We start from the raw sequence: 13,226 nt of genomic DNA on the forward strand, positions 1-13,226 counted from the left end.
CCATGGTTCCTGTACCTTATCACAACGTCCCTGTCTCATTGGAACGTACCTATGCAGAACTCCACACAAATATCCCTTGAACACTTGCCACATTTCTTCCATACTTTTCCCTGAGAACATCTAATTCCATTTTAAGCTTCCAATTTCCTATTGTTTGTCAATGATTTAGAGAGTGGAATTGATGGTTTTGTATCAAGGTTTGCAGATGATACGAAGATAGGTGGAGGGGTAGTTAGTGCTGAAGAAGCAATGCAATTACAGCAGGACTTGGAGGCACATGATAAAATGGGTCAAAGTCAGCATTGTTTCCTCAAGGGAAAATCTTGCTTATAAATCTGTTGAAATTCTTTTAAGAATTAACAAGCGGGATAGATATAAGAGAATCAGCGGATGTTTTGTACTTTCTTTTTCAGAATGCCTTTGAGAAGTTGCCACACATGAGGCTACTTAACAAGTTAAGTGCCCTTGATATTAAAGGAAAGATACTAGCACGGATAGAGCATTGACTGATTGGCAAGAGGCAGTGTGGGAGAACCTTTCCTGGATGGGTGCTGATGCCTAGTGGTATTCCACAGTTGTCTGTATTGGGACCACTTCTTTTTACATTACATGCTACTGCTTAGCTTGACAGAATTGATGACTTTGTGGCCAGATTTGCAGACGAGACTAAGAATGATGAAGGGGCATGTTGTTGTGAAGAAGCATACAGGCTGCAGAAGGACTAGGACAGATTATGAGGATGGGAAAAGCTGGAATACAGTGTCAGGAAGTGTATGGCCATGCACTTTGGTAGAAGAAATAAAAGTGTAGACTATTTTCTAAATGGAGAGAAATTTAAAAAATCTGAGGTGGAAGCGGGCTTGGAAGTCTTTGTGCAGAGCTTCCTAAGGGTTAATTTGTAGGTTGAAACAGTGGCGAGGAAGGCAAATGAAAGGTTAGCATTCATTTTGCTAGGGCTAGAATATAAAAGTCAGAATGTAATGTTGAGGCTTTATAAGGCATTGTGTGAGGCCTACTTGGAATACCAGGAGCAGTTTTATGCCCGTAATCTGAGAAAGGATGTGCTGACATTGGAGAAGGTACAGACGAGGTTCATGAAAGTGATTAAAAGGTTTGTCATATGAAGAGCATTTGATGGTTCTGGGCCTGTACTCACTGGAATTCAAAGGAATGAGGTGGATCTCATTGAAATGTATCAAATGTTGAAAAGCCTCAAGAGTGGTTTTTGAGAGGATGTTTCCTGTGGTGGGGCAGTCTTAGACCAGAAGACACAGCCTCAGAACAGAGTGACATCCAATTAGAATGGAGATAAAGAGTAGTTTATTGAGCCAGAGAGTCATGAATCTGTGGAATTCGTTGACAGAGGTGGCTGTGGAGGTCATGTCATTGTGTATATTTAAGGAAGAGGTTGATCTATTCTTGATGAGGCAGGGCATAAAGAGATTCAGGGAAAAGGCAGGATATTGGGGTTGTGGATATTGGGGGAGGGAAGCTGGATCAGCCATGATGAAATAATGAAGAAGACTTGATGGACTGAATGGCCTAATTTTGCTTGAATATCTTATTGTCTTAGGATTGGGGGGGCGGGGGTGGAGTGTGCAGTGGATAGCGAGGATGTCTATCATAGCTTGCAGCGGGATCTGGACCAGATGGAAAAATGGGCTGGAAATAACAGATAGAATTTGATGTAGATGAGTGTGAGGTGTTCTAACCAGGGTAGATCTTACACGGTGAGCTGTAGGAAACTGAAGTGTGTGGTAGAAAAGAGGAATGTGGGAATACAGATCGATAGTATCTTGAAAGTGTCGTTACAGGTAGGTAGAAAGGAAAGCTTTTGGCACATTGATCTTTATAAATCAATGTACTGAGTGCAGGAATTAGGATGTTATGTTGAAAAATTATCTTGGCAAGGCCTAATTTGGAGTATGGTGTGCAGTTTTGGTTACCAAACTCCAGGAAAGATGTAAATGTTTGAAGATTGCAGAGAAGACTTCCAAGGGTGCTGCCGGGACTTTAAGATCCAAGTCATAGGGAAAGGTTGAATGGGTTAGGACATTATTCCCTAGAACATAGAAGGCTGAGGGGAGATTTGATAGAAGTATACAAAATTATGAGGGGTATTGATAGAGTAAATACAAACAGGCTTTTTCTACTGAGTTTGGGTGAGACTACAACCAGAGGTCATCAGTTAAGAGTGAAAGGTGAAATGTTTAAGGGGAACATGAGGAAAAATGTCTTCACTGAGAGGATGGTGAGCGTATGGCATGAGCTGCCAGCAAAAGTGGTGGATGCAAAGTCAATTTCAACATTTATGGGAAATTTGATTAAGTACATTGGATTGGAAAGGTCTGGAGCCCTATGGTCTGGGTGAAGGTCAATTGAACTAGGCAGATTAACGTTTGAGCTCAGACTAGATGGGCCAAAATGCCTTTTTCTGTGTTGTAGTATTCTTAGACTTGATGACTCTATGACCCTCCACCATTGCATTTCTGAACAGTTCATGAACCCATGATCGTTACCTTGCTATTTCTCTTTTCAGCTTGCACACAATATTCATTGTATTCCTATCAACCTACCTTTAAAACATTGTAACTATACCCACCTCAACACTTCCTCTGGCAGCTTGTTCCATATACTCACCACCATCTGCATAAAAAGTTGCCCCTCATATCCATTTTAAATCCTTTACCCTCTCACCTAAACCTTTGCCTGCCTAGATCTGGACTTCCCTACCCTGAAGAAAAGACTATTACCATCCATCTTATCTGTGCCTCTCATAATTTTAAACATTTCTATAAGATCAGCCCTCATTCTCCTTCATTCCAAGAAATAAAGACGCAGCCTGGCCAACCTCTCCCTGTAACTCAGGCTCTCTGTTTAGCTGGGACTGTTTATTTCCTGGAATGCAGGAGGCTGAGGTTTGACCTTATACAGATTTCTAGAAATAAGAGTCTTCATCTTTAAGAGTCTAAGAGCCTCTTAAACTTCTTACTGAAAACATTTCAGATGCTGAGGGGGAGATGTGGAGGTGTTTCCACCAGTGGGAGAGTCTCGAATGAGGGGTTACAGTTACAGGATTGGGGGATAGACATTTAAAACTGAGATGACTGGAGACTTCTCATAGAGGGAGGGCAATCTAAGGGGCAGAAAACGCTGGTGGGAGTTGTGTACAGGCCACCTAACAGTAGTAGTGAGGTTGGGGATGGCATTAAACAGGAAATTAAAAATGCATGCAATAAAGGAACAGTGGTTATAATGGGTGACTTCAATCTACATATAGATTGGGTGAACCAAATTGGTAAGGGTGCTGAGGAAGAGGATTTCTTGGAACGTATGCGGGATGGTTTTCTGAACCAACATGTCGAGGAACCAACTAGAGAGCAGGCCATTCTAGATTGGGTATTGAGCAATAAGGAAGGGTTAGTTAGCAATCTTGTTGTGTGAGGCTCCTTGGGTAAGAGTGACCATAATATGATGGAATTCTTCATTAAGATGGAGAGTGACATAGTTAATTCAGAAACAAAGATTCTGAACTTAAAGAAGGGTAACTTCTTTATGAAGTTATGAGGTATGATACGTGAATTAGCTAAGATAGACTGGCAAATGATACTTAAAGAGTTGACAGTGGATATGCAATGGCAAGCATTTAAAGATCGCATGGATGAACTACAACAATTGTTCATCTCAGTTTGGCAAAAGAATAAACCAGGGAAGGTAGTGCACCCATGGCTGACAAGGGAAATTAAGGATAGTATCAAATCCAAAGAAGAAACATATAAATTAGCAAAAAAAAAGCAGCACACCTGAGGACTGAGAGAAATTCAGAGACCAGCAGAGGAGGACAAAGAGCTTAATTAGGAAAGGGAAAAAAGATTATGAGAGAAAGCTGGCAGGGAACATAAAAACTGAGTGTAAAAGCTTCTATAGATATGTGAAAAGAAAAAGATTGGTCAAGACAAATATAGGTCCTTTACAGTCAGAAACAAGTGAATTGATCATAGGGAACAAAGACATGGAAGACCAATTGAATGACTACTTTGGTTCTGTCTTCACTAAGGAGGACATAAATAATCTTCTGGAAATAGTAAGGGACCGAGGGTCTAGTGAGATGGAGGAACTGAGGGAAATACATGTTAGTAGGGAAGTGGTGTTAGGTAAATTGAAGGGATTAAAGGCAAATAAATCCCCAGGGCCTGATGATCTGCATCCCAGAGTGCTTAAGGAAGTAGCCCAAAAAATAGTGGATGCATTAGTGATAATTTTTCAAAACTCCTTAGATTCTGGATTAGTTCCTGAGGATTAGAGGGTGGCTAATGTAACCCCACTTTTTAAAAAAGGAGGGAGAGAGAAACCGGGGAATTATAGACTGGTTAGTCTGACATCGGTGATGGGGAAAATGCTAGAGACGATTATCAAAGATGTGTTAACAGCACATTTGGAAAGAGGTGAAATCATCGGACAAAGTCAGCATGGATTTGTGAAAGGAAAATCATGTCTGACAAATCTTATAGAATTTTTTGAAGATGTAACTAGTAGAGTGGATAGAGGAGAGCCAGTGGATGTGGTATATTTGGATTTTCAAAAGGCTTTTGACAAGGACCCACACAGGAGATTAATGTGCAAACTGAAAGCACACGGTATTGGGGGTAAGGTATTGATGTGGATAGAGAATTGGTTGGCAGACAGGAAGCAAAGAGTGGGAGTAAACGGGACCTTTTCAGAATGGCAGGCAGTGACTAGTGGGGTACCGCAAGGCTCAGTGCTGGGACCCCAGTTGTTTACAATATATATTAATGATTTAGACGAGGGAATTAAATGCAACATCTCCAAGTTTGCGGATGACACGAAACTGGGCAGCGGTGCTAGCTGTGAGGAGGATGCTAAGAGGATGCAGGGTGACTTGGATAGGTTAGGTGAGTAGGCAAGTTCATGGCAGATGCAATTTAATGTGGATAAATGTGAGGTTATCCACTTTGGTTGCAAGAACAGGAAAACAGATTATTACCTGAACAGTGGCCGATTAGGAAAAGGGGAGATGCAACAAGACCTGGGTGTCACTGTACACCAGTCATTGAAGGTGGGCATGCAGGTACAGCAGGTGGTGAAAAAGGCAAATGGTATGTTGGCATTCATAGCAAAAGGATTTGAGTACAGGAGCAGGGAGGTTCTACTGCAGTTGTACAAGGCCTTGGTGAGACCGCACCTAGAATATTGTGTGCAGTTTTGGTCCCCTAATCTGAGGAAAGACATTCTTGCCATAGAGGGAGTACAGAGAAGGTTCACCAGATTGAATCCTGCGATGGCAGGACTTTCATATGAAGAAAGACTGGATTGACTAGGCTTATACTCACTGGAATTTAGAAGATTGAGGGGGGATCTTATTGAAACATATAAAATTCTAAAGGGATTGGACAGGCTAGATGCAGGAAGATTGTTTCTGATGTTGGGGAGTCCAGAATGAGGGGTCACAGTTTAAGGATAAAGGGGAAGCCTTTTAGGACCGAGATGAGGAAAAACTTCTTCACACAGAGAGTGGTGAATCTGTAGAATTCTCTGCCACAGGAAACAGTTGAGGCCAGTTTATTGGCTATATTTAAGAGGAGGTTAGATATGGCCCTTGTGGCTAAAGGGATCAGGGGTATGGAGAAAAAGCAGGTACAGGGTTCTGAGTTGGACGATCAGCCATGATCATACTGAATGGCGGTGCAGGCTCGAAGGGCCGAATGGCCTACTCCTGCACCTATTTTCTATGTTTCTATGTTTCTATCTCTGGAATTCTCCACCCCAGTGAGCGTGGAAAGTGGGTCACTGGTGTTGGGAGGATATAAAGAGGAAGGAGAGAAATGATGGGGTACTAAGGGTGATTGGAAAACTAGCACGGCAGAGATGCGGCATGAGAGATATCAATCATGACTGGGGATGACTGGAAGTATTGGATTAGCCCATGATTGAATGGCGGAGCAGGCTCGATGGGCCAAATGGCCTACTTCTGCTCCTGTATCTTATGGTCTTGTGATTGCATTCGCTGGTGGGGTTGAGTGACCTCCTCCTGCTCCTATTCTCATCTGTTCTTGTGTGACAGAAGGGGAAAAGCAAACTTAGTCTCTAGTTTGGCAACTCTCATAATTTTATCAACAATTCAAACAAACTCTAGAATTGGCCCGACCAGAGGAGTTACCTCTCCTTGTACTTGAGGAAGACCTGGTAGAGATTCTGCTGATTTTTGGACAGGATAACAGACTTCAGTTCCATATTCAGATCCCTGTGGACATTAACCAGAGCCTGGGCAGAGAGAGGTAGGATCTCAGCAGTTGTCACAATCAATCTGGTCCTCAGTACATTCTGGTAATTAACTGCACATTGAATATATATCCAGGGAGCTTCAGTGTAAATATCTCATACACCAGAATGTATTTATAGTCACATTCTAATGCACACTCATTCTCCAGCACAGCCTCTTGCACACTTACTCACTCACTCCTCTCATTCCACACATTCCCGCGCCTTCCTCTCCTTCACACACCATCACTCACTCCAATTCAGGGCCCATCACACTCGATCTCACCACTTGTCCTCAGCTCTCCCTCCCCCAATCTCCCATGTCCCTACTGCCCCTCTGTCACTGCCCAAGTCCTCACCTCCATGTTGATGAAGATTGTTTCCATGTCGGTCACTGTTAAATATTGTCTCAATGGGACCATGAAATACTGTAACACAAATATGGTTTGGATTGAGAGCCTCATCCAGTCACCCCCAGACCCCTGAATGAGGGTGGGGCCAGCCCTTTAACCTCCTGATTGCCCAGGGATGATCCCACCCACTATGTAACCACAAATGCAGAACGAATCTCAGGGGATCAGAGAACTAAATTTTGGAGTGATTGTTGGTGGTGGGGGTGGGGGGTGGTGGTCATGGATATGATAGAATGAGGAGGGCTGGGAAGCAAATTTGTAGGTGGGAGAATCCTAAAGCCACAGAGCAATAAAGCAAGGATACAGGCCATTTAGTCCATTGAATTTATGTTAACCACAGTGGCTATCCAATTTCCTGTATTGGCCTGGAATATCCCTCTACGCCCTACCATTCTTTGAGAAACTCAGCAGGTCAGGCAACATCCCTGGAAACGAACAAACAGTTGACGTTTTGGGCCAAGATGCTTCATCAAGACTTGAAAGATGAGGGAAGATGCCGGAATAAAAAGATGGGGGAAGGGGAAGGAAGACAAGCTAAAAGGTGATTGGTGAAGCCAGGTGGGTGGGAAAGGTATAGGGCTGGAGAGGAAGGAATGTGATAGGGGAGGAGACTGGACCATAGGATAAAGGGAAGGAGGAGGGGATTCAGGGTGGGATGAAAGACAGGTGAGATGAAGTAAGAGGCCAGAGTGGGGAATAATAGAAGAAGAGGGGTGAGTGGAGGGGAAAACATTCTGGAAGGAGAAATCAATTCTCATGCCATCAGGTTGGAGGCTACCCAGACACAATATGAGGTGTTGTACCTCCACCCATCTTGGCACAAGAGGAGGCCATGGACTGACATGTTGGACAGGAATGGAATTAGCATTAAAATGTTTAGCCACTGGGAAGTTCCACTTTTGGGGGATGGAGCTGAGCTGCTTGACAAAGTTGTCCCCCAATTTATAACACGTTTCACAAATGTAGAGGAGGCTGCATTAAGAGCACCAAATACAATAGACAACCCATGTAGATTCACAGGCAAAGTGTTGTCTCACCTTGAAGGACAGTTTGGGGCCCTGAATGGAAGTGAGGGAGGCAGTGAATGGACAGGTATAAGACTGGTTGCTTGCAGTGATAGTGCTGGGAAGGAGACTAGTGGGGAGGGATGAATGGACAAAGGAATCACAGAGGGAGTGATCCCTGTGGAAAGCAGAGGGTGGTGGGGGGGAGGAAGAGATGTGTTTGGAAATGGCAGAAGTTGTGAAGAATGATGTATTGGATATGGAGGCTCATGGGGTGGTAGGTAAGGACAAGAATATCACTGATAAGGTTGAGGGAAGATGGGTGAATGCAGATGTTTAGGAAATAGAGGAGATGCAGGTGAGGGCAGTATCAATGGAGGAGGAAAGGAAAACCTGTTCTTTGAAGAAGGAGGCCATCCCTGATGTCCTGCAAAGTAATCCTCACCCTGGTTCAGATGAAGTAGAGTCGAAGGAACCAAGAAAAGGAATAGCATTTTTACAGGAGACAATGTGGGAAGAGCTATAAGACCATAAGATATAGGAACAGAATTAGGCCATTTGGCCCATCAAAGCCTCTCTACCATTTCACCATGGCTGATTCAATTTTCCTCTCATCTCCAATCTCCCACCTTCTGTTCATGTCCCTTCATGCCCTGACCAATCAAGAATCTATCAACGTCTGCCTTAAATAAAGATACAGACTTGTCCATCAATAAGTCAAAGACACCATTGTTTCTGTGAAGAGAAGTCTGCCTGGAAAATCTGTTCAAGTTCTTTGAGAAGTAACCAGCAGGGTGGAAAAAGAGAAGCAGTGGATGTCATTTATTTAGATTTTCAAAATGCATTTGATAAGATGCCAGACATGAGGCTGCATAACAAGATAAAATCATATGGCATTACAGGAAAGATATTGGCATGGATAGAAGAATGACTGACAGGCAGGAGGCAGCAAGTGGGAAAAAAAGGGGCTTTTTCCGTTGGCTACCAGTGGCTAGTAGTTTTGCTCAAAGGTCAATATTGGGACCACTACTTTTCACATTGTTTGTTAATGATTTAGATAATAGAATTGATAGCTTTGTGCCAGAGTTTGCCGATGATATGAAGATAGATGTAGGGGCAAGTAGTGCAGATTATTATTTAAATGTTGAAAGATTGCTGCATGCTCTTGTGCAGAGGGACTTGGGGAATACTTGAGGAAGGATATACTGGCTTTGGAGGCAGTGCAGAGGAGGTTCACCAGGTTGATTCCAGGAATGAAGGGGTTAACCTATGAGGAGAGACTGAGTCGCTTGGGACTATACTCTCTGGAGTTCAGAAGAATGAGAGGGGATCTTATAGAAACATACAAAATTTTCAAAGGGATAGATAAGATAGAAGTAGGAAAGTTGTTTCCATTGGTAGGTGAGACTAGAACTAGGGAATATTGCCTCAAGATTCAGGGGAGAAGAATTAGGACGGAGATGAGGAGAAACTGTTTTTCCCAGAGTGGTGAATCTGTGGAATTCTCTGTCCAGGGAAGCAGTTGAGGCTTCTTCACTAAATATATTTAAGATATAGTTAGATAGGTTTTTACATAGTAAGGGAATTAAAGGTTATGGGGAAAAGGCAGGGAGATGGAGCTGAGTTTATAGACAAATCAGCCATGATCTTATTGAATGGCAGGGCAGGCTCGATGGGCCAGTTGGCCTACTCCTGCTCCTATTTTTTATGTTCTTATGTAACATACAAGGAAGCCAAAGCTAGTGGGAAGATTGAGGATTGGGAAGATTTAAAAAATTTGCAGAAGGAAACTAAGAAAGTTATTTGGAAGGAAAAGATGAATTATGAAAGGAAGCTGGCAACTAATATCAAAGAAGATACTAAAAGCTTTTTTAAGTTTAAAAAAGGGTAAAAGAGAGTTGAGGGTAGATATAGGACCAATAGCAAATGAAGCTCAAGATATTGTAATGAGAGATGCAGAGGTGGCAATGGAAGACATCTGCAGTATACCAGACATTCAAGAGTGTCAGAGAAGTGAAGTATGTGCAGTGAAAATAACGGCAGAGAAGGTGCTCAGGAAGCTTAAAGGTCTGAGGGTGGATAAATCTCCTGAGTGGGAGTCAGCAGAAAGGAAACTATAGCCCTGTTAGCCTGATATCAGTGGTTAGGAAGTTGGTAGAATTGACTGTTAAGGATGAGACCAAAGTCAGCACAGTTTTCTGAAAGGAATATCCTTCCTAACCTACTGTAATTTTTTGAGGAAATTACAAGCAGGGTAGACAAAGGAGATGCAGCAGGTGTGGTATACTTGGATATTCAGAAGGCCTTTGACAAGGTGCCGCACGTGAGGCTTCTTAGCAAGATAAGAGCCCATGGAATTACAGGGAAGTTACTAGTGTGGATGGAGCATTAGCTGATAAACAGAAAACAGAGAGTGGGAATAAAAGGATCCTATTAGAACCATAGAACACTACACCACAGTACAGGCCCTTCAGCCCTTCATGTTGTGCTGACCCATATAATCCTTTAAAAAAAAGTACTAAACCCACACTACCCCGTAACCATCCATTTTTCTTTCATCCATGTGCCTGTCCAAGAGGCTCAAAATACCCCTAATGTTTTCGCCTCCACCACCATCCTTGGCAAGTCATTCCAGGCACTCACAACCCTCTGTGTAAAAAACTTACCCCTGATGTCTCCCCTAAACTGCCTGCTTAATTTTGTACATATGCCCTCTGGTGTTTGCTATTGGTGCCCAGGGAAATGGGTACTCACTATCCACCCTATCTATGCCTCTCATTATCTTGTAGACCTCTATCAAGTCCCCTCTCATTCTTCTACGCTCCAAAGAGGAAAGTCCCAGCTCTGCTAACCTTGCTTCATATGACTTGTTCTCCAAACCAGGCAACATCCTGGTAAATCTCCTCTGCACCCTCTCCATAGCTTCCACATCCTTCCTATAATAAGGAGACCAGAATTGAACACAATACTCTAAGTGTGGTCTCACCAGAGATTGTAGATTCTGGCTGGCTGCTGGGTACCAGTGGAATTCCACAGGGGTCGGTATTGGGATTGCTGCTTTTTACAACGTATGTCAATGAATTGCACAATGGGATTAATGGATTTGTACCTTCCAGTTAACTGTTTGAAGTTTTGGATTTGATCAGAAAGTTTTTCCTTGTTTTTTTTTTTGTTTTCACTCTCGGTTTGAGCTGCCCAGTTCCTGTTTTTTTTTGTGTTTTGGGTTTTTTTTTGTACATTTCAATTACAAAAGTTCCTTTATCTTTTTTTTCTTTTTATGGATAAGAGGAGAATCAATTACCTTTCTCTTTATTATATACTGTTAGATTAATACTATGTTTGATCTTGATAATGTTTATTTTTCCTTTTATTCGAACTGCTATTGATATAGATATTTGTGATAATTCTCCTCTTGTTTATATATATATGTACTTTTTTATTTAACTAATAAAAAGATTGATAAAAAAAGAAGGATTTGTGGCTAAATTTACCGATAATACAAAGATAGGTGGAGGAGCGGGTAGTGTTGAGGAAACAGAGAGCCTGCAGAGAGACTTTGTTAATTTAGGGGAATGGGCAAAGAAATGGCAAATGAAATACAATGTTGTAAAGTGTATGGTCATACATTTTGGTAGAAGAAATAAATGTGCAGACTATTATTTAGATGGGGAGAGAATTCAAAATGCAGAGATGCAAAGGGACTTGGGAGTCCTTGTGCAAGATATCCTAAAGGTTAACCTCCAGGTTGAGTCGATCGTGAAGAAGTCAAATGCAATGTTGACATTCATTTCCAGAGGTATGGAATACAAGAGCAGAGATGTGATGTTGAGGCTACACTTGTGAGACTACACGGAGTATCGTGTGCACTTCTGGGCTCCTTATTTTAGAAAGGACATACTGACATTGAAAGGGTTCAGAGAAGATTCACAAGAATGATTCCAGGAATGAAAGGGTTACCGTATGAGGAATGGCTGGCAGCTCTTGGGCTGTATTCCCTGGAGTTCAGGAGAATGAGAGGGGATCTCATAGAAACATTCCGAATGTTAAAAGGCCTGAACAGATTAGATATGGCTAAGTTATTTTCCATGGTAAGGGAGTCCAGGACAAAAGGGCACCACTTCAGGATTGAAGAACATCCATTTAGGAAAAAGATGCAGAGAAATTACTTTAGTCAGAGGGTGGTAAACCTGTGGAATTTGCTGCCACGAACGGCTGTAGAAGCCATGTCAATGGTTGCATTTAAGGCAGAGATAGATAGATTAGCCAGGGCATCAAAGTGTATGGGGAGAAGGAAGGGGAGAAGGGATGACCGGAAGAATTGGATCAGCCCATGATTGAATGACAGAGCAGACTTGATGGTCCGAATGGCCTACTTCTGCTCCTATATCATAGGGTTTTAAGGAGATCAGGTAATTATTTAAATGGTAAAAGAATGTTGACCTTCATTGTTAGAGGAATTGAATTTAAGAGCAGGGAAGTTATGTTGCAAATGTATATAGAGAATGGTGAGACTGCATCTGGAGTATTACATACTGTTCTGTTCTCTTTACTTGAGGAAGGATATACTGGCTTTGGAGGTGGTGCAGAGAAGGTTCACCAGGTTGATTCCAAAGATGAGGGGGTACACTATGAGGAGAGATTGAGTTGCCTGGGACTGTACTCACTGGAATTCAGATGGATGAGAGGAGATCTTATTGAAGCATATAAAATTATGAAAGGGATAGATAAGATAGAGGCAGGAAAGTTGTTTCCACTAGTAGGTGAGACTAGAACTAGGGGACATAGCTTCAAAATTCAGGGGAGCAAATTTAGGAGAGATGAGGAGGAATTGCTTTTTCCAAAGATTGGAGAATCTGTGGAATTCTCTGCCCAATGAAGCCGTGGCTATCTCTGTAAATATACAGTATTTAAGACAAGGCTGGATAGATTTTTGTACAGTAGGGGAATTAAGGGTTATGGAGAAATGGGAGGTAGGTGAAGATGAGTCCATGGTCAGATCAACCATGATCTTATTGAAAGGCGGAGCAGGCTAGATGGGTCAGATGGCCGACTCCTGCTCCTATTTCTTATGCTATTATTTATATCTCAGAAGGGATGTGTTGTCATTGGAGAGAATCCAGACGCGGTTGGTGAGGATGTTTCCAGGAATGAAGGGGTTAACATAGCTTTAGGCCTGTACTCACTGGAATTTAAAAGAAGGGGAATTTAAAAGTAGGGGATCTAACTGAAAGCTACTGAATGCTAAAATGACCAGATAAGAGTAGATGTGGAGAGGCTGTTTCCTATGGTGGAAGTATCCAGAACTAGAGGACACAGCCTCCAAATTGAGGGGTGACCCTTTAGAACAGAGGTAAGGAGGCATTTTTTTAGCCAGAGAGTAGTAAATCTGTGGAATACTCTGCTACAGACTGCAGTGGAGGCCAAGTTCTTGCGTATATGAAGGCGGAATTTGATCGTTTCCTCATCTGTCAGGGCATCAAAGGATATGGCGAGAGGCAGGTGTATGAGATTGAGTGGGATCCAGGATCAG

The 13,226-nt window shown here is 42.5% G+C and overlaps 1 protein-coding gene across 1 annotated transcript in view; it reads right to left on the reverse strand.

Moving 5' to 3' along the window:
* Positions 1-13,226, reverse strand: part of LOC132401643 (guanine nucleotide exchange factor VAV3) — a 451,830-nt gene that overhangs the window by 259,853 nt on the left and 178,751 nt on the right. The window contains exons 7-8 of the mRNA XM_059983657.1: positions 6,639-6,707; positions 6,179-6,282 (exon numbers count right to left, since the gene is read on the reverse strand). Coding sequence (XP_059839640.1) covers positions 6,179-6,282; positions 6,639-6,707 — 173 coding nt within the window. The remainder of the gene's footprint in view (positions 1-6,178; positions 6,283-6,638; positions 6,708-13,226) is intronic.

Source organism: Hypanus sabinus, chromosome 11 (assembly GCF_030144855.1).
Source record: "Hypanus sabinus isolate sHypSab1 chromosome 11, sHypSab1.hap1, whole genome shotgun sequence".
NCBI classification, from domain to species: domain Eukaryota; kingdom Metazoa; phylum Chordata; class Chondrichthyes; order Myliobatiformes; family Dasyatidae; genus Hypanus; species Hypanus sabinus.